The 23,114-nt window shown below is 36.2% G+C and overlaps 1 protein-coding gene across 3 annotated transcripts in view; it reads right to left on the reverse strand.

Annotated features, from left to right (window-relative positions):
* Nucleotides 1–23,114, reverse strand: part of ZNF385B (zinc finger protein 385B) — a 340,422-nt gene that overhangs the window by 69,437 nt on the left and 247,871 nt on the right. For all 3 annotated transcript variants that reach the window (XM_064484945.1, XM_064484946.1, XM_064484947.1), the window contains 2 exons: nt 12,091–12,233; nt 11,066–11,167 (listed from right to left, as the gene is read on the reverse strand). In XM_064484945.1, the coding sequence (XP_064341015.1) occupies nt 11,066–11,167; nt 12,091–12,233 (245 nt within the window). The remainder of the gene's footprint in view (nt 1–11,065; nt 11,168–12,090; nt 12,234–23,114) is intronic.

The raw sequence follows: 23,114 nt of genomic DNA on the forward strand, positions 1-23,114 counted from the left end.
TTCCCCCTAATGGTAATGTCTCAATAACTGTAACAAACCCAGGAAACTGCATTGGTACAATCCACAATTCTTACTCAGATTTTGCCAGTTTTTGCACTTGTGTGTGTCTAAAGTTTGCATAAGATATTCTTATACTAAAAATGATTTGTTATTTATGTGAAATTAAACTTTCACTGGACCTCTTGCATTTTGTCTGTTCCACTCTCCTCCTGCCCCATTTGCATCCAAGGACATCATGGCTATACCAATGTTGATTCTACTGGTCCTCCTTGTGGGCTTACGTGTCACACTTAACATTTTATGACTTTAATTAGAAAAGTGGTTTTGTGGACAGGTGATCTCAAAAATAGTTTATGTTATATATTCATCTTGCTATGGCCTTTTTGTATAGATATATACGTGTATACATATTAACTCTCCTCAGCAAAAAAAATTTTCAGTTCAACCCTGCATTTATATTATACAAAATACTTGTAAAGTAAAATAAAGAGCTTTAATAAAATGCCATCCTCTGCTCTCTGGGGTGATAACTGCTTTATTGAGTAAGGCTTTGTTGATGGTCCAACTTGACATTTAACGTTTATTCATTTGATTTATAATTATTTTTATGTGATTGCAAGGAGGCTATAGTTCAAACCCAAAGTAGTTTAAACTGAATTGCCTTTCTTTCTTCCGAATTTGTAAGGCAATGTAGTCACTTCTAGGTAAAACCATTTTATCCACCAAATTTATTTCAAATATACACAAAGCTCTTTCTATACCTGTATGTTCTGAGTAGAGCAACATATGGAATAGAAAAGTGAATACAGCAGATGAAATCATCAAGGTAAAAACGTGTCCAGTTTGCTTACATTTTGGCCGTGGTTCTGGTATCAAGATTTCCTAACCAAGTGATAGAGAAAAACCTACACGAATCACACAGCAAGTTGTCACAAAACAAAAACCCCCTCAGTAACATTCATGACAAGTTTTCATGTCATGAAGCAAAACTCTTTCGTATTTATAATCTATCTACTCCCTATGAAGATTTTTCAGAAACATTTCTGAATTATTCTGTTTTCCATTCTGAAATTCAGTCTCTCAGGATGCCAGCCTCAAAATGTTCACGACCCATTTGAAAATTTTTGTTCACTCTTCTGTCTACCCCAACCTCTAAAACGTCTACCACAATGGGACACATACCTATATCTAACAGCGTGAGAAGCTATGTCACTTTATTTAAAAACATTGGTATAATTAGTCAGGAATCACCAAATTTGTGTCTCACAACAGAACAGCATCACAACAATTGTTGGCAGTTATCGAACCAGTGCAGTCCGACTGGCCTCCTGAAGCTGGGGTTAAAAGCTGGCCTCTGGAAATCAATCATGCTCTCGGCAGAGAAGAATATTTCAGGAATATGAAAGCTGAAATGTAGACTATCATCTTTTGTGACTGCCCTTGAGGCTGAAGCAAATGCAAAAAGGAAAGTCTATGAATTGCTGATAATTTCCTGTGATGAGCGATTCCCAGGAAATTCTGATATTACTCTTGCTCTGTAACACAAATGATAGTTCCCCAGAAGTGCAGCTTCAAAGAACTCCACCTCTGGGTGTCACAATGCTTCTTCAGAAGCTACTCACCCATTAAAGGGGCCAGGCCTGTGGGGCAGCAGCTCTGTCTCTGAAGACAATGCAGGGCATGATTGCACAAGGAGTGATGAGCTCTGTGCTATAGGCTCTTTCCAGAAAGTTCTTTTATGAAGGGACTAATTTAAAATGTATCTATTTTAAACCTTTTTTCCCTCACATAAGTCTAAAGATTGATACATTTCTCTGCTGTTCCTAATAGCTACGGAGCTATGAGTATCTTGGCTTGTGTAATTTTTAAAGTTTTATTTAGTATTTAGGTATTTTTATTCTGAGAAAAAATTGTTTTCATACATATGTACATATCCTTAAGGTCCATATAATATTTTGGGATACAGTATAAAACTACTAGTCTTTTTTTTTTTTTAACTGAAGTATAGTTGATTTACAATGTTGTGTTAGTTTTGGGTATACAGCAAAGTGATTCAATTGTACATATACATATATATATATACATATATATATATATATTCTTTTTCAGATTCTTTTCCATTATAGGTTATTAGAAGATATTGAATATCATTCCCTGTGCTATACAGTTAAAACTACTCATCTTTTTTGAGTAAGCATCAAATTTATAGTTAGATTTCACTGCTCAGAGCACAGGCTAAGTAGGTTTTTCCTCAGGTGATTGGCAATTTAAATTCAGAAAAAAAAAAGAAGGAAGCAGGGTAAAGAGATCTGTCACAGTCAAAAGTTCAAAGAATTTTTAGAATAGATTTCCCTTATCAATACATGAAGGATAATTCAAACTACTTAGAGTTTAAGATATTTTTTTAAATTGCCATTTTAACTAATGTCAGTTTGATTAAGAAATAACATGAGAATGAAAGTTCTATGTTTGGAAGTCATCAGTATTTTAAAAGTATAACAGAACAACTTTATGTCTTAGAAGACAATGACAATGTGTCATAGGTACACAGCTTTTGGGTTCAAAATATCTTTACACATGGCCTTTAAAGTCTAAATTATTACTGAAGTCTAAAGTCTATTATTGAAGGTAAAGTCTGTGTGTGGGGGGAGGAATCCAACCAAACCGGTTGTGGTTATTCCCAACCTCCACTCAAAATACACTCTCCCTAGCCCTGCTTAAAATTCAGTTATTATAGCCCCACTTCACTGCTTTCAGGCAGCCAGGTGGTTCTGATCTTCAGGTATGCCCTTCTATTATCTCATTCGACTGACAAAAATTGAGCGTATGCTTAGTGCCAGGTATGACTTTAAACTGACTGTAAATTTCTTAAACTCAAGAACCAAGTCTTAGTCATTTGTATACCCTTAGTACCTACCCTAATCAGGATTGCTCTAAAGCACAAAGCCAGCCCCAGTAATAACTCTAACTTGGTTTATTTAAGGTATTTGGTTAGGAAGATGAGCTCAAAGGGATAGAAACAGTAATACAAATATTAATCTTATTTACCAGAATAGAGCTGTGCTGCTTAAGGATCCTTTCATAAACATGATCTCATTCAATATTCAGGGGTATTTTAAATTATTAAAAATAGGATGGTGATATGTCACATTGTTATAATTTTTTCATAGGCTTTCACTAAATTCCAGAAATTTCCTAAATATTCAGTCATATCCTCAATTCTCCATAAACATAATGAACTCAAATTTTCAGGATATAATGATATAGACTAGGAAGGCATTATCACCCCTCGTTTTATAGTGAGGAAAAGTGGAGCCAAGTGACTTTCTTATGATGGAAGAAACGAGTCCAGAGGTGGTCTTCTGACTCCCAGTTAAGTGTTCTTTCCCAACATAAAGTAGATCACTCTTCCCTCTTTTCCCCTCCACTCTGGCTCCTGCTTCCCTGACTGGCATAAAGCAGGGTCTAGGCCAGAGAGGACTGTTAGAGGCTTACTTTGGAACAAGTTAAGCAGCATTATTTCTCAGATCAGAGGAAACGCTTCAAGTGGCTTTTAGGAGGAAGTGGGATATAAGTGATGAATGAATGACTGACGGAAGTAAATGAATGCCAACACCTCCTTTAGAAGGTAAGTACTTCAAAAGTTGAAACTAAAGTATATACCATGTGATAGTGGCTATAAGTAATCATTTTAGCATCTAATACTTTCAGCTCATTTTAGGAAATGGAGATTTGATTATCATGACAATGAACCATTTTACATACTATGGAACTCAGGTCTACATAAAAAAACAAAGACATTACACCCAGACCCATGTTTTTAATTGCTGCAGACTTCCTGTACATCTCTAATTATTTGTAAATCATAAGCCTGTGGAAGGGATCAGATATATTTTCTACTACACCACTTAGGTCTTCATGTAGCTCTGGAAACTCTTCACAATATGAGGAAACAAGTGTGGGACTGACAAGACAAATCTATCTTCTAAATAGAATATACTGCAAAGCAGAGTTTTTCCATCTGACTTTAGGAGCCACAGGATTTATTGGGTACTTAAAAATATGCCCCACATGAATAACCTGTGAAAAATATATATATTTAAATTCAGGATACGGCAGGGTGAAGACCAGCTCTTTCTTGTCTAACATTTAGTTTTGTTTTGTTTTTCCCTTTTCAGTGGCAGAGCTGTTTACTGAAACAGATGAGAAGACTGATTATTTTCTTCAACCTTCTGATCTGCAAACAGGGTACAATAATGACACATGTAGCCTATTTTATATGTGACCGTGTTAAATAATTCATTGTACAATGTCTTTAAAATAGGCTAATACCCTCTGATATTAGAATTTCATGAAAATAAGGTGTTATTCATACAATTTGTATTTTTTCATCTTATTTCAAGCATCAGAACATAAAAAGGAAGGTAAGAAAACCTAAATTGACAGCTAAATCTGTGAAAACAGTCTTTTTCCAAGATTCCTACTGAGCCCCACAAAGCTGTTAAAACTTCACAGACTGCTAAATAGCGCTCCAGTTCATCTTTAACACCCTCAATGGCAACTATACAAATAAAGGGGCTGGAATATTCCAAAACATGTTTTTCCCTCCCCAAAAGAGATTTGAGACCTAATTCTGAATACAAGAATCTAGAGGGAGGGAAAAAAAAAGGTTTGTGCTATTGGTTGGGTTCCCAAGCTTTTGATAAAGGTTTCTCAGGGAGCACTACCATCAATTAATGTTTATAAAGCAATCAATTAAGAGATACCTTTTCTGGGCTGGAGGAAATGTTTTGTACAATAATATTTTGCTACTTTTTCATATTTATTAAGCTCTCCTACTTTACCATAGGTACAGAAAGGGCTTGGTCATTGAGAGAAGCTAAGAACAAGGTTGTTGTTGGTTTCTTCTTTTTTTTAATTAACTGGAGATTAGTTAAGAATAAGGTAAATTTTTAAAGAAGAGGGCCTGACTCAGACACTTTTTCCAAGTTGACTCTACTCTTAAAAAATGCTGACCTGGGACAGCGCCAAGACTGAAGACCTGTCTTGCCAGAAAATCTGGTGTGCCCTCCAAGTACACATAATCCTTGAAACTCTAGCTCTGAAGAGGAGGCCCCAGAGCCATGTGAGGTTGAGACTAGAATAATGAAAGGGACATGCAAGAGGACACAGCATGGTGGGACTAGAGATGCCTCTTCACAGGCTCCTGAAACCATGGATTCCCTTACCCCATAAGGGTCCATCAAGGTCTTAATCTGATGTTTCCTGGCAGCTTTTATCAACTGAATGGACTATTTATTATGAGCAGAATCCTCTGGTATCTCATGGTGAGGAAGAAATAATTTCAAGAGGAAGAAATAATTTCTATCAGACAGTGAGCAGCTTCTGTCTCATTCACTGTAACTTCTCCTTAGGACAATGACAGGCATATGTAGACATTCATGCCTTTTCCTAGATGCCCTGAACAAATAATTTAATTAAGGAGAGAGAACACATATGACCACATATTATACAAGCATACATGTATATATACATACCATATCAATAATATCTACATATTCTAAATGGGTCTCAACAGTGAGTAGATGTATATCTGTCAAAATTCATCAAACTGTACATCTGAAATATGCGTAGTTTACTGTACAGGAATTATACCACCATATAGGTATTTAAAAAAGTGAATAGAGAAAAAGAATATTTGAACACAATCTTTAGTAGATAAATCTTGAGACTTTTGAATAAGGCCAGGGACATGAGTTAAATTTTAAAAGGACATGTTTGTAGTTTGAAGAGGAGAGAAAGACAATAATACAAAAGATCACTATATAGCTTTTTGTCCTCTCAAGGGTCATGTTTACATATTTTTTCTCTCTGTCATGTTCAACAGTGATGTAAAAGTTTCTAGCCAGAAATCAATCCTTAAATATTTGTACAAAATCTTTAGTTTTGAACCACATTTAAAGGTTTCCTATAACCACTGTTTTTCCCTAATGATCTGAGGAGTGTTGCTGTTGACTTAACTAAGTCCAGTAATAGGCCATCATCCTCCCCTCTTCAAGTAAATTTGAGTAACCATGGAAATTTCAACTTGGCATATTTTAATACTATGCATTTCTTTAGAACATATGAAAGAATATGACCCATTAATATATTTTAAGCATATCATATTCCAGCATATTCTCTTTTTTTACTAGACTGGGATAAATGTGTCATTTCAGGTACTGGACATACTAGTAAATATAGGATATATAACATTTTAATGCCAGGAAAGCATTACTAGAGTGAAAAAAAAGACTCAAATGGCAAAAATTCACATTTGGGTTGTTTCAGCTGAGGTAAAGTATTTTCTTTAAATTAAAGAAAAATTCAAACAAAAGGAAAATATTTATTCAAATGTTTAAATAAAGGACTTCATTAAGTAGATAAAGGCATTAAAAGCAGGTAAAAAATTGAACGTGCTAGTTTACTTCAGGTTTCCTTACAGTAACACCTCATGAGAAACATGGCATGAATTAACAGCCAAGTCAATGTGCTTTTGATTCACAATTTCTTTATTTTGGATCTCCTTGATAAATATACTATTATTTCTACTATAAGAAAGAAAAATTTACATATCCATTGATATCACCAAACTATGAATGACCCAGATTCTCAGAGATTCTAGAATGTTAAGATAAATGGTAACCATATAGGTCATTCCACAGCTTGTCATGGCTGATTCAAAGAATCATATAGCAATTTGAGACTTTATACTTTAGAAATAATCATTATTCTGCTCCACATATTTTTTCATGTGTCAGGAAAAACAGAATTTCAGGGTAGATAATAAAGATCAGATTATTTTTTACAAAAATAAGATCATTGAGCTTCTTTTTTTTTTTTTTGCCTCAGACAAGCCTTAGTAAGGTCGTTGAGCTTCTTGCATTAAAACATCAGTGATCTCCATTACGCTTGTGCTTTCCTGAAGCAATTGTTAAATCTGGTAGGACTCACGAGGACATCTGAAATAAAAAGGCATGGAAAATGCTGCAAATCAGCAGAGAAAGTGACAGGTGACTGTGGTCCCAAGATGGCTCTTGATCATAGCTTATAGCTCTGGAGAGTCACACAAATATATCTGTGCATGTATCTAATATGTGGCTGTTAAAAAGAAACTTGATCTACTAATCATCACATACAATATTAGGTTGCATACGTCTTGGTCTGCTCGAGCTGCCGTAACAAAATACCATAGAATGGGTGGCTTAAACAACAAAGATAAATTTATTACAGTTTTGGAGGCTGGAAGTTCAAGATCAGGGGTGCCAGCATGGTCAGGTTCTCTTTCTATCTTGCAAAACGGCTTCCTTCTTACTATGTCCTCACATGATAGAGAAAGGAAAAGCTCTCTGGGGTCTCTTCTTATAAGTGCCCTAACCCTATTACAAGGGCACCACACTCATGACCTCATCTAACCCTCATTACCTCTCAAAGGCCTTATTTCTAAATATCATCACTCAGATGTTAGGGCTTCAATATATGAATTTGGGGAGAAGGACACATTCAGCTCATAACAGTATGTGTGTGGGTATGTCTTCTAAATGGACCTGTTTTATCATATTAAGTTGACACTATCCATCATGGTAAGTATGCAAGTCATTTGATTTTTGAAGAAGTCTCTTATCAAGGAGAACCAAGTATTATCCAGGTACAAAGACCAAGTATTAAACACTAAGTATTATAGAGGTTGAATGAAGATAAAAATGGAATCCACAGTAAAGGAAATAGGAGATCTAATTCTAACAGGAGAAACAATTGTAGATATTTTGGCAGCTACCAAAGCATCATGTACAATATTAAAGGATGACCATGGAGCTGTTGGCAAATCGAAGTAAAGTGAATAACAAAATAATGAAAATAGCTCTATTGGGATACAAAAAGTTAATTCTTTCTGGCCTTTATTGAACACTATAACATCCAGTAACTATTTTCACTTTGCCTGTATTTCTTGGTTTTTATTATCTTGCCTTTTCTAGCCTATTTACTCTGTTTCTTATAAGTTTCTGGGGTACTAGGGTATTTTGTTTCACTTATTTTATTCCCTTCCCTCAAAAGAAAGCCAGAACTATAGCTAGAGAAAAGTTTGTAACTAATTATTGCCTTTAGACTAAAGAAGGATGACAGTTCTCAGGAAAATAAAAATAAAAATAATGTCTTATCACCTCGCACTCAGGGCTCAGAAATGCGGGAATTCTCTTTGCTGGATGAGGGACCACAAACATTAAAAACCAAGGAACTAGAGCCCTTTCCTCTGTCCTTTTCTCCTTTCCTTCCTTCAAAACAGTTTTTACTGAGCACCTGTGCCAGACACCAAGCATGCAAAAACAAACAAGATTTACAGCCCCTGTCCTCAAGGATCTAATATTCTAGTGAAGACAGACAGATCATTAGGTAGAATATGGTGTAATCTGGGGGTACTTTGGAAATACAGAGGATGGACACTTGAGTCAGTCTGGAAGAGTCACAGAAGGCTTCCTGTGAAGGAGGTGAGGTGGGCATGGTAGAAGTGAGCATTTGTGAGTAGCCAGGCAGAGAAGCCTATTAAGCTTTAGATGTAAAGGTTAAGATCTTTACAAATTTAAGTTTTGGTTTGCACAGTCTTTTGCCTGTAAGTGGCTCAAAACAGTCCCTCTGTGAAGTACAACTACTGAGGAGCAGAGTTCACATCATCGTTCTCTCCAGACATGCAGCCTTGACATATAGCCCATCATAAATTATCCATGATCCAAACGCCGTTTTCCCTCATATATTTCTCCATAATTCTGCTGGAACATGGTCTGGCATTCTTGGCTTACTCTCACACATAAACACTGAGAGAGAATTTTGTCAGTTAAGGAGTAAAAGGCAAGATAGCCACTAAATGAATGCTGTGAAGCATGTCTCCTCATTGCACACAATTTAGTACAGAACAGTTACCAATTCTGCTTTGGAAAATGACAGAATCCCATTTAATTCATGCTATGTTTCTCATGTAAGTTATCACACTTCACTATAAGAAGAGGAAGAAACCATTACTTTATATACGTATTTTTAAATCCACTTAAAGAAAACAGCAAAACTTTGAACTTCCAAAACTTTCAGCTATGGTCTCAGAGTACAGTATTTTCATTCTTCTCATAATAACTATGAGTTAAAATTCATTTCTTACATTTACTAATATTATCCTTGATAATTGATTAAAAATAAAGTGATTACAGTAGCAGTCACATTGATTTTCAAAGAGCACATAGACTACTGCATATAATATACTTTTAAAACATGCTAACAAGAAATTAAAAGTTTTTAAAATATATTCTGCTTCATAGATATTGTTCTTAGAGGTCTGTTTTACACATTAAAAAAATTCCTATCTTCTTCCTACTTAATAATTTCTGCTGAAAAATTGTTTATCATGCTGCCAGAAAAGAGCACAAAAGATTTCTGATTGAGCTTTGTTCACAATGGATGAGGTGGGAGGTGACAGGGACCAAAAGAGCCAAGGACACAGAAGAGCCAGAACATCAGTTTTTAAGTTAGAAGATTCTAATTCAAGTCCTCAGTTCTTCCTCTTCTAAGGCTCTTTCCTCGTGTAGACAATAGGAATAATAATCATGGTCTGCTAAAATGTTCTAAGGTCTGAGTCTTTTGAAGAATGTAAAACATCACAAAATACAGTAATCTAGTGTAATTATTAGTAGTGATGTAAAACTGTTTTCCTAGGAACATGTGGGCAATGACTTATGAAATTGCCCTAGGAAATCTGTTGGGTGAGTTGTACACTGGAATGGAAGTCTGTAGGGATAGGATTGGAGTAACTGAGACTGCCAATTAGTGAAAAATCACAGGTAATCTAATGATCCCATCAATTCATTCATTTACAAGATGACAGAGGATCCCAGTTGCAATGACTTAATTTTTAATACACGTCCAGAAGGACTCTCTGTCCAATAAATGCCTTGGATATATAATATAGAGAGAATGAAATGATTATTTCATATAGTTCTTTGCTATATTTTTCATGTTAATGAAAAAAATTTACTTGAAAATTACAAGTTTATTTGCCTCTAAGAAAGAAAAATGATGAAATTTTATTACTAGAGTTACTCCTTGGATTTACTCAAATATATCATAAGGTTAATTGCTACGTATAACACACAAACAAACGAAAAGGCAAATTAGTGCATCTGTAAGCCCTACACAACATTAACAAGCCATTATGAAACTGTATTTTTATCTTAAAAAACCCTTACAAAAATATCTTTCTATTTTTGTTTTATAGCCCTTAAGAACAGACATATATAAGACATTTAGAAATTCTCTAAAAGTGACTTAGAGAATAGTCACATGACCATGGTGAGAAGACAACAGGGATTGGGGTCCTATTAGTTATGTACATAACATACTTCTAGAAGGGACTGGAAGGATGCTGAGGACACTCTCCTCTAGCGCAGGGAGTAAGTGTCTATGCAGAGGCAAGGAATGGTGACTTTCCCATTTTGCTTTGAATGTTCATGTTTTATTTGAATCTTTGAAATAAATACTACTTGTGTTAAAAAATAATACAGAGAGGTGAACCACAGTGGGAGACATCATCAACACTGCTCCCTGACAGTGACTGGACTTCTGCAGTGGCTATAGATGCTATCTTCCAAATATACATCAATCAAAATACAAATACTAGTGAATGTTTTCAGAAGTATAGCTTAATTCAATTATGTTTGGAATGTATCACCCACGTTTTGATAGAGGATAAAACATGCATGCTTGAGTTGAAGCTCTCTGAAATGGCACGATGTGGTGCTTTGGGGTGGTCACTCCTGGTAGATTTATGTGATCAGGGCAGGTGTGATTTAGCTTATTGAGCTGCTCCACTGCACTAGAAATGCTGCTCACTTTTTCAGGCCTTGTGAAAAAAAAAAAAAAAAAAAAAAAACACCTGCAAGTTGTGTCTGAAAAACCCCAAGAAGATAAAAGCATTCAACTGTTACTTTCTAAGTCAAGGCCAATGTGCTTTAAAAAGTTGGCTGATCATCTACCCTCTAATTACCTTATGACGCTTAAGCCACGACAGAAGGCCTGTCAACAGATTGTATTTGCAACCCTTGAGGAAAAATCCTCTTGCTGTTTTCACTTCACACAGAAGATAAGTCTGCAGAAGGAAATAATTGGCAGTACTTCAGATGCTCACTGTCTGGTGGTGTTGATAATGCAATTCTTTTTCCTGATTATGGCACCTTCTATAATGCTATATCATTCATGTAGACCACCATGCCCCAATTGATGATATTTGTTGACTGAACAGACATAATTCATGCAATCATCTGAACTGTTTAAACTTTTCTTTTACTATAAGCTTAGAATCTGGCCATGGATTGATTTCTAGGCTGAATTCTATTGCTGAAGGATGTCATGCTCCACTTGGCATACGTACAAAATATCTTTCGTTTAGATAAAAGAAGGTCAGAAGAACATTGATAATTACAGGTAATTCACTAATATTTATTGTATGCTTTAAATGGAACGTCAAAGTATCATGCCAACAACTAACGTGTAGTCTAAGACGAGTTTTTGTTTCTTTTTTTACTGATAGAATAAGATTCACATAATCCCCAGTAACCTCCAAATAAAATTCTGTTTGTATAAGAGTCTATCTAAAAAATCTCCCAAATAAAAACGTATCCAGGGAGATGAAGTATATACTTCTTTTCCCCCTTTCTAGTAGAAGGGAAAAATTGATGTGGCTTGATATCTTTAAATTGTATTCATGAGCATGTGAACAGCATCCCAGAAATGGTATGGGTTCTTTTGCCACTGAAAAGTCTGTCAAAACTGTATAAAGCAACAGGTGAAAAGTCACCTGTGGAAATATCTGTAAAATAAATATGGTGGCTATTGTTTGGACTAACTCTCAAGGGCAAAGCATTAGTTTTCATAATACAGCTGAGCAGTATATCCAATATATGGTCTAAAATTACACACTTGGAGACAGGCTACATCTATTGCCTATTCACAATGATAATGAAAGACAGATATTAAAGAGGACATAAATAAAATAAAAATGCGTTTACTCACTGTGTTAAAATTTGGAAAGAGCCCAACAGTAGAACTACTGTCCACTGGAAAAGACATAAATGGTTTGATGTCCAGTGAAGGCTGCATCATCAGGGTAGGCGTGCGCACAAGAGCAGGAAGGGTAGTAGTGTGGCATGTACTGCCTGCCAAGAACAAAACAAAATGAATTCAGTCTCCTGCTCACATCCATCTCCCTCCCCAACCTACGCTGGAAAAACAAGACTGCTGAGTGGCAACCTGCAGGCAAGAGAGTTAGGCTGGAAGTAAGCAAATGGCACAGGAGGAGAAAGTACAGTTAGAAGGGGTTTTCTTGCTCACTATCTAAGACAGTGATGCAGAATGCTTCCCTATGGCAAAGGCCGGGAGCTGCTCAGACTCTGCTGAGACACATGGTACACAGATCCTGCTGGCGGGTGGGGCAGAATGAGATCATCCTCTTGTTCAACCATTGCCTCTCACTAGTCAAAAACGGAGGAGAGGGGAGGGGAGGAGCCTCTTGAAGCCAGATGCTCTTTACTATTCACAGTTATTGAAGGGCTAGTAGGCACGTTTTATGCAAATCAGAAATAATCAGAGGGGTTTTGACAAGGGGAGGAAACCATGGACTCTTATAGTCACTGTCCGCTCCCAAGAAAATTATGACTCAAACAATTTGGTCTCTAAAATACAAACTAGAAGTTGCCCTTAGTTTGTTTGGACATTGGAGAGTGAGAGAATCTAAAAGGGGTGATTACGGCCTCGATAGGGGCAGGATATGGGGCACAGGGACAGGGAGGAGTTAGAGTCGAAGTTTTGACTTCAACTTTTATTTCTAAGGAGACTGGTATTATTTTAGCAGCTATCCTTTTAACAATTTTAACCTGTCTGTAGGAGATTGAAAGCATTCCTCTCTAGTAACAAACATTCTTTACTGGTAGCCTCGATATACTGCAGATAAGTAACTGCTGGTGAGGTGGCTTTCTGGGAAACAGGCTCTGGCATGCCCTTTCTAAAATATATATGTAACAGGCATATTGAGATATCATTCACATACCAGACAATTCACCCACTTAGAGCATCCAATTCAATGATTTTTAGCATATTCACAGAGTTGTGCAACCAGAGCCACAATCAATTTTAGAAGATTTTCATGATCCCTAAAAGAAACTCCATACTCATTAGCAGTCACTCCCCATTTCCTCCCAACACCTCCAGCTCTTGGCAATCGCAAATCTACTTTCTGTCTCTACAGATCTGTCTACTCTGGACATTTCATTGAAATGAAATCATGCAATATGAGGTCTTTTGGGACTGTCTTTTTTTATTTGGCATAATGTTTTCAAGGTTCATCCATGTTTCAGCATCTATCAGAATTTCATCCCTTCTTAAGGCCGAATAATATTCCATTATAGATGTACCACTTTTGCTTATTTATTTATCAGTTGATGGGCATTTGGGTTGTTTCCACTTTTTGGCTATTATGAATAATGCTGCTGTGAACATGTGTTTCTAAGTTTTTGTGTGGTGATATGTTTTCAGTTCTCTTAGGTGTATACCTAAGAGTGGAACTGGCGATTGTTGGGTCATATAGTAGTTGTATGCCTTAACCTTTTGAGAACTTCCAGACTATTTTCCAAAATGGCTGAACCATTTTATGTTACCACTCGCAGTGGACAAGGGTTCCGATTTCTCCTGGCATGCCTATATAAGACCACAAATAATTATATGGCTAAAATCCCCCTGCTGGCTTTAGGAGAAGTGAACAGCTTGGGAAAATGCTCCAATGTTCTTTCACAGTGTCCTGGAATAATTACAATTTTTATTTCAATGATACATTTTTTTGAGTAATGAATTTCCTTAAAAAACTCTGCATCATATTCCAGAACATTATTGGCAACCGTATTGAATGGACTGTCATACCTCGTTTACATTGATCCTAAAAACAGAAAAAAAGTGAAGGGCATCTGAAGCATTTATCCGTAATGACAAGTCCTGAGGCCAGCCCATCCATTAGGGAATATGGAGTAGGGCTCAGTAAAAAGTGAGTGAATCAACCAAAGGTATAGGTCAAACAGTAAATTTTTTTTCTGATGCCAAAGTAAATACTCTGATCTCAGCCTGGCATCCACATAACCACCCTGCATTTAATTACACATTATTCTTCTAATGAGGTAACATTACATTTATTGCTGACTTCAGAGCTTGCAGATCCAAGATGATGTATTATATCAATATGTCAAATGTTGCAGGGGCATTTACTAAAATATTTATTTTAAAAACTTTCTTTTAAAATCTTGGCTAAATTGAAAAACAGGTATTTCTTACATTAGACCAACGGCCTTTTACTATTTACAGTTATGATAATTGTTAAAGGTCTAAAGCATAAAAGTATACAGAATTATTCTACTTAAAGCTGCTTGTTAAAAAAGAAACAAAAGGCCTAAAATGGAGTTACTTGTGCTAATACCTAACCTAACTGCAGTTACCATCTCCCCCAGCAATGTAATCCTAACCCGTCAGTGTCAAATGTTCTGGTCAGCACCAATGAGGCGGTTGGTCACATGGGCTCTCTCAGTCCCCCAAATGAAGAGGAAGTAGTCTGCCACAGAGACTACCCCTACGGGTAGGTTACCTAAGCCTGAAATAATGCTTTTTGTTTATGACTTTCTTGTATTGCCTTTAAAAATCCTCCCTTTCTGTAGAGCTTCCCTTTTGAGCTCCCCTCTACTCACTAGATGGGATGCTGCCTGATTCATGAATTGTTCAATAAAGCCAATTAGATCTTTAAAATTTACTCAGTTGAATTTTGTTTTTTAACATGCCTGATGAACAAATGTATAATTATTTTGCCATTGTAGGTCTCCCAAAGTGAAGCAAAATTCTTTCTCTAAGCCCACAATGGTGGCTTTGATAGCACAGTAGCACATGGCCCCTGAGAGCCTGGAAAGAGTCACTTTGTACTAACAAAACTCGAATCAAACAGAATGCAGCATGGAACATGACAAACAGATTGCTCCATCAACAAAGGTCAGAATGCACAATGATCCCCCTTACCCAATCAAATCTCTATGCTAATAAAGACAAGGCTTGAGAACTACTTAGCTGCCACCATTCATTAGCATAAAAAACTTAGCAGCTGTTTACCATTTCATTAGCATTTTAATGACAGACAATTTGCCATGTTAAACACAGATTGTTTTAAAGTACTAGTAGATCTTCTGAATAAATATAAACTATGCTTTCATCAATTCCCTCACCTCAACCTTGCTGTTTTCGCTTTTAAAACCTGCTTTTTAATATTGTGTCTCTGAAACCGATTGCTTCAAAGGGCATTCTTGCAAGTGGCAAATGAGTGGGAATAAACTGCATTTTTTGCACAGGTTACTTTGGGCTTTGATCCCTCTGTCACCTTATTCAGATTTGGCTGCTGCTGCTGGGAAACATTTCTCTTCACCTCGGGATGCGTGAGAGCCAGTGGGAGATAAAAACAGAAATTTGGCCAAAATGCATTGCAGCCTGCAAGAGGGTGTTTAATTTCTCTAAAGCTCAAGGACTCACTGAGGGAAAAAAAAGACTGAAAATATAATAAGCAGCTATTTCAACACAAAGGGTGGTATAATGTTCCCATTACATTGCTATCCTCATGGGACAGAGCCAACCTTTGTCTTTTGTACTATTTGGCAATATTACATAAGATACCTCCTACATGTATTTCTGCTTCAAAGCATAGGATATAATCTTGAATATGTCATAATAAATCAAGTCATAATAGGGCTCCACCTTGCTTGGAAATAAGGCTTTTTATATCACTTGATGTGTATATATTTATTAAACTCCCGGTACTAAAATTAAACACACATGAACAAATACGCATACTCCAAAGATCTAACAGTCATCACTCTCACCGTGGAAATACCACACGTCCATGTCCCATAAGAATGCAATTAATAGTTTATATGTGGAGAAGCCAGGATTCAAACCTAGGCAATTTCACTTCTGAATTCTGCTTTTCACTACTATGCTACGGTAACCACACTGGATACCTGAAAAAACCTCAGTTATGTAGACACATTCTCTAGCTGTAGATAGAAACATTTTACCATCAAACTAAGAGACTTAAAATGTTGGATCTCCTTTGCATCTGGGAATTACTGGAAACTTTCATTTGAGCTTAATGAAGTAGTAATACTGAAATAAGATTTTTCAATGCTCTATAAGAATGTATTTATCTAAAAATAACCTTCCTATATAATAGTATTATTTAATTCAGTAAATACTTATGGGGGACCAGTTGTACAAGGCACAGTGCTGACAGTCACATGGATTATGAATTGAATCAGACAGAATTTATTTTACTTACTAAGAGAAGATAAGAAAATAATAACAACTACCATGTAAGGAGAGTCTGTTCTATGCCATGTACTGTGCTAAGTGATTTGTGTCCTTTATTTTATTAAATTATAATACAACTCTGTGAGGTTTGTATTATTATCTCCATTGTACAGTTGAGAAAGGTAAGCCTTAGAGAGATTAAGATCATTTAGTATATGGTAGGGCCTGGGTCCAAACTCCCGTTTATTTGACTCTAAAGCCCATGCCATCATTCTAAAAAGTAGGCTATTTGTAAAGCTGTTATGTGAAAAAGATTCTGTCATCAAATACATATAGAAAATGCTGACTTCAACAAAGTTTAAAATGATTCTTTTCTGCAAAACATCTTGGAGCTTTTAATATACTAATGAGAACTGTGAGTGTCTAGGCAGTTATAATTTCTACTCCCAATTTGAGAAGGTATCGTTCCTTTTTCTTTTCACTCTGGGATAAACATGATGCTACAGGCAATGCTGTTCTATACACATTAAAAGCCTCAATTCAGGAGGAAAATGATGACTTTCAGGTCCACTACTTTCTTCTTATATGATCGCAGACAACTGATTTTACTTTTTTTTACCTCTACTTTCTTTCTATAGACTGGGGAAAATAAGAGTATCTGCATTATAGGACTTGAGATTTTTCTATACAAGAACTATGTGCCTGACACACAGCACGTGTTCATTAAGCGTCAGTTACTGCAGTTATGAACTATTCCTACCCCTCTGACACTATGCCATATCCCTGGAGAGCATAAATAGCTAAATCCATCAGTATGTCTAAAAGGCAGGATATGTCAGTGGTCTATATTATCAACAAAATGTCACTGAGGTTTAAGAGAGAAAGAGATTACATCTGGTTAGGAGATAGATTCATAAATGTCTCCATAAATGAGCTATCTCTTAAGCCTTGAGGAATGTTTAGTATTTTGCGAGGTGGGTATGGGAGAATGGTGAAGGGAACTGCATAAACAAAAATCATAGAAAAATGGAATGTATTAAAATTTAAAACTTTGTTAGGCACCCAGGAATTCTTAGTGTTTTGAGGTTAGAAGGTAAACAACAAAGAGAAAAGCAGAACATCTTTGTGACCTTGGAGTAAGCAAAGATTTCTTAAATAGGAAACAAAAGGTGCTAATCAAAAAAGAAAAGATTGATAAATATACTTTATTAAGAATAAGAATGAAAGAATAAGACACAATGAAGGGAATGAAAAGACCATCCACAGAGTGTGAGATGATATTCACTATATATATACATATTTTTGATAAAGGACTTGAATCTAGAATAAAAAACTCCTATAGAATCAATAAGAAAAAAATAACACAATAGGAAAAGTGGGCAAAAGACTTGAATGAACACCTCACAAAAGTAAAATGGCCTGTAAACACATGAACAAGCACCCAACTTCATTAGTCATCAGGGATATGCAAATTAAAACTACAATGAGATATTGCTACATACCCACAAGAATGGTTACAGCGAAGAAAAACAGATTAACAAGTGCTGACAAAGATATGGAACAACTAGAACTTTTATTTGAAGTGTAACTTGTTACAACTACATTGAAAAACTATTTAGCAATGTCTACTAAAACTGAATATATACATACTTAATGACTCAGCAATTCCACGTCTAAATATACACTTAACAGAATGATACATACTAGAATGTGCATAGCAAGACTATATATAATAGCCCCAAACTGGAATTTGGCCAATTTACCCATCAACCATAGAAAGAATAATTCTGATATCTTCACACAACAGAACAATCACATAATGGAATATAGCAATAAGAAACAATGATATATGATTACATGAAACAACAAATAAAACTTGTAAATGTAATATTGAGAAAAAACTAAAATAAAGGGGCATATCAACATGCTGTATTTATTTATTTCTTTAACATACCAAATGAGGCAAAACTATTCTATGCTGTTAGGTAGGATTGTGACTATTCTTGTAAAAAGGGTAGGATGGGGTGCGGGTGGAAAGGAACATGAGAGGGACTTCTAGGGTGCTAGAGATGTTCTTTTACTTGATCTTAGTACTAGTTACACAGGTATGTGCTTATGATATATGTACTTTCCTATAGGTTATAGTTTAATGGAAATTTTAAAAAAGTAATGTGTTCAATGTTATTAATTTTAGTAAACTATTTTGACACATATAGGCAAAATTCCCCAATAAGAAGAACATCTTCGGATACTGTCAAGTTTGTATATTTTTAGGATAAATGTCTTTTCAAGTTCTTTTTTCTACTGCCAGCTTGATTTTGCTCAAAATGATTTGTGAGAAAATAAAAGTTCCCTTTAATGCTGATGTTCCTTACTGAATTTCATTAAGTGGATAGAGGAGACTGACATAGAATCCAGTGATGCCAAAGAGAAAAATGTGTATCTAGAACTCTGAGTCTATAAAATCTTAACAATTGGCAGTTTTGTGCCTGAATCCCCCTTGGGGCAGCTCAGGGTTCCCTCCAAAGTGCTCTGACAGCAGCAGCATCCTGGCAGGATGTTGCCTTTAAAAATAAATCATTCTGCATACCACGCTGAAGTTTATAAGCAATAATGAAGTACTGCATCAAAAAACAGCAGTGAAGCCACATCATGATAGATATTAAACCACAATGTCCTTTGGGTTTGGTAGTAATATGCCAGCTTTTACACAAAATGATGAATCTTTCACTATGAAGCAATGGATAGCTTTTTGGATGTGTGGCAATAGAATACATACAGCCCAGTGGTGGTTAATTTATAGCTGAATATTTTGCCCATGCACTGAGTTTCTTATATTTAAATACTGAAAAATGGGTAAGAGTTATTTACTATACAGTACAAAATATAGTTTGATTAAACATGTGACATACTTCATTAATTGCAACTCTTTTTGAAGGCAGCATTGAAAAATCTGAGAATTTCGAAATTTAAGAAGATAATTGGTTCACACACACAAAAGTCTTGAGAACTGATTGTCTTCCTTAAGCTAAATCTAAATAATTTTTGCTTTGTTAGTTTTCTTCACTTGTAACCCGATATTAAGCATGAGCATGCAAAAAAGGAAACTCTAAGGAGGGGAGACAGGGTTCCAACAAACACTTTGTCAAGGTTTTTGAAATAGTTTTTAATACACCTGACTTATCAAAAGGGAATGTCATGTGCTTCGTTCCTAAATTACTAAGTCTTTAGAGAAGCCAAAATGATCTCCAGACAGGGCTTTACTAAAATTGTCTGAGGTCGAGACTGGATTGGGAGGTCACAGTAGCCTGACGAAATTTTCTGGCAAAAAGACGTAGGGAGATGGTCCTGAGCTACATTTGCCCAGTGACTCCTGCCTATGGCGTCAAGATGCTTTCATGAGGTCTGCAGCCTCTTTTGGTTACAAACAAAGGCACTCTTTCCTCTCCTTTTATAGCAGGCTAGGGACCTAATAGCAGTATGACTTATTTCAGAAACTTTCCTGAAAATACAAACTTTCCTAGGAAAGACAACAAGTATGTTTCTTAAACTGTAGAATATTTCTAGAGGAACTATATTTCATAAAATTTTAGAGATAAACATAATTTCAGAATCTACCCTTCATACTGTATGGGAAAAATGGGATTAGGAGAACTTAATCTGGCATAGTACCTGACTGATGGTAGAATCAATTTAGAGCTCATTGCCTGGAGACACTGTTTTGACTATTTGTCAGTACAATATAAAATGTGTAAAAATCATATATTGAATTCTTTATCTTTTTTAAAAATGTAAGTATATTAATATTTGGACTCTTTTTTTAATATTTAGGTTGAAATTTAGAAGTATTCATTTTTAAGTGAGGAATTTTATTTTAATGGTTTTATTAATGTGAATAATGGAAAAAAATTAAATGAAAGAGAAAAGTCAGTGTGGCCAAGAGCCAATGTTTCTTCCCATTTTAAAGAATGACAGAAGATTGATTGTAACACCTAATTTTAAATCATTGTTTTAGTATTTCCAATGGGGGGAAAAAAAGAGAACAACAAAACTCATTCCAACTATGCTTTTAACCATACTGTCTGGATCCATATAACTAATTCAAACAGCTTCATAGTAGGAGGCACACATATTTCAGTCAGTGGTTCTTATACTCAAGTACTATCAGAATTGCAACAAAAATGCTATCAGAAAAGACACATTTTCCCAAGCAGTGGCTACTGACCTACTGGGACAGATCAAAGCAGCAGGGCCTTGAGGCCTCTGGCTCTGTCTTTAGGCCTCTCTCCTCTGCAGCTCACAGGAAGGGCCAGACTGAAGGGGCCACACACAACAACTCAGGAGGTCAACACACTCAGCTGCTGCTAGAAATTCTAGCTTCGGGACACAAAGTGTTTGCCTCCTAGTTTCACAGGATTTCAGTTCTTACCTTCAGTGTCTGCTCTCTTTACATTTAAGAACCGAAGAAGGGGAAAGAAAAGAATAGTGATTTACTTAATGGTCCTTTTTAAAACATCTTTTTCTCCCAGAAGTTTGCTCAATTTAAAGAAACAGACTTAATATTTGCTCTGCTGGTGTTCTCTACTCCCACTTTGGTACAGAAAAGAGATCTCCTTAGCTTAAATATTAGCCAAACATTTCAAAGCTATGCAAAAGCTGTTACCCATGTTGAGAAAAAAATAAAGGAATTGGATCCTAGAAAATGCAATTTGGGAATAAAGAGAACAGTTAAAAACTGTGCTCAAATCCTTTTCCCTTTTTGCCTGTGTACCCCATGGCTACCATAATTATAATGTACTATAGAGAATTCAGGAACAATTCTAATGGAGTATTATAATTATAGTGACCATTGAAGACAAGGCCAGTCTTGGTCCTTTATCAGTCAAGAAGCCATTTTCATCCTGAAGCAAAAGAGACGGCTCCCACCGAAAGCCCAGGCTATGTGTAAGCAGCATGAAAGCCACCATTCCATCCCAGTGGAAACCTGGTACGAGTGACTAATCTGGCCATGTCAGGGGTAGGGTGAGCAAATGTTGTGAGTAATGGGAAGACTGTGGCATTAGGAAGGGGAAAAGGGTGAGGGGGATTTGGAGAGCAAAGGAAGAGTGCTAAGTTTGGCTGACTTTTGCATACTGGACTACAATTAGCACCAATGTGCCTTATTTGGAATTTCCTAACATCTCACTCCTACTATGATTTTCTTCTTCTTCTTTTTAATCTTTGATTGTATGGCAGAAATCTGCATAGAATGAAGCAGAGCAGAGCAAAACTGTATAAGCAGGAACAACCTAATTAAGCTAGGCATCTAACTCCTTCAAACAAAGGAGCTGGGCAACTGGGAAACAATACGATGTCACCCGTATCCCGAGAGACATGGAGAGTACTGTCACCCAGGGTATGCTTGTACTCCTGAGAGTCTTTAGTGGGTACTGAACAGAATGGCCAATCCTTGGCCTGGTTTCTTGGAACTCTGCCATAGTCCTGACATCCTAGAAATTGATGCTGCTTGTTTCAGTCATGCAGGCAGCTTCTGGGACACTAGTGATATGCAAACCAGCATCAGATAAGGCCCACCAGTGAATGCCCAAGGATTCTCCTCACTGGAAGTGATTCATCATCGCAAATGACACTGCAAATGTCTCTGTGTAGCATGTTTATTCTTGTACCTTTACACTTTTTTTTTTTCCTATGGAATTTCTCTTTGGCTTCCAAGATGACTCCTCCTCACTCCCCCAGTGAACACCAAAAGTCAAAGACATAATGATTTTTTAATAAGGAGCCCCATGGAAAGGAGAGGATTTAATCACAGCATTCATCATTTTCCTTTTCAATGATCTGTTTTATAAGGCAACAAAGGAATGGAAATATTTTCTTTTAGAAGGACATTTATTTTGACTCTTGGTCTCCTCTGAACTTCAAATAGCCTTTTAAGCTCTCTTTGCTTTAAAGGACACAAATGGAAAGTAAATATTCATAAAAATGGACCTGGTGTTGAATGCATTTAATATGACAGAGTGTGTTTTCAGTTAAAGAAAATGCAAAAAGAATCCAACGTTCCAAAATTGCACAATCTCTGTTTCCAAACTTTGACTGACTTGTGTCTCTTTTTTTCTCTAACACCCCCTTCTCTGCCTCTCTTATGCTGCTGTCTCCTTAGTCTCTACCCCATCACCCGTTTGTCTTTTCTGCCTTTCTCATGTCTCTTGACTTTCTCATGTCTCTAGCATCTTTCTGTCTCTGTCTCTTTTGATCTCTATATGTGTATGTGCCTATCCATCTCTCTCGTCTCTTCATCTCTGACTCTGTCTCTCACCACAATACTGCCAGGGAACTAGAAAGCACTCATAAAATTTGTCATTTGCCTTCTTTTGCAACTGTATCATATTAATTTCATTTTTAATATTTGCTTCTATAAATCAAAAGATTAATAGCAAGATTTTGCTAATATCAGGAAGAGTTTGTCCCTGTGGTAAAATAAAACAATTAAATTAAGGTCATATCTTCAGTTCTGTCTCAAGTCATCATGTCAGTTGCAACAACTGGGGATTGTTTTTATATGTGCTCACAAGGTAGTATCTGCCATCGGCATGACAGAGTAGGGCAAGTTAAGAACTTAAATCCACCATAGAACTTAATGACATACTTTTACAGAAATTCATCATTACTGTCCTGGGTTATACAAATACTATAACTTTTCACTGAGGAGCACAAGG

Source organism: Camelus dromedarius, chromosome 4, assembly GCF_036321535.1.
Source record: "Camelus dromedarius isolate mCamDro1 chromosome 4, mCamDro1.pat, whole genome shotgun sequence".
In the NCBI taxonomy this organism is placed as follows: Eukaryota; Metazoa; Chordata; class Mammalia; order Artiodactyla; family Camelidae; genus Camelus; species Camelus dromedarius.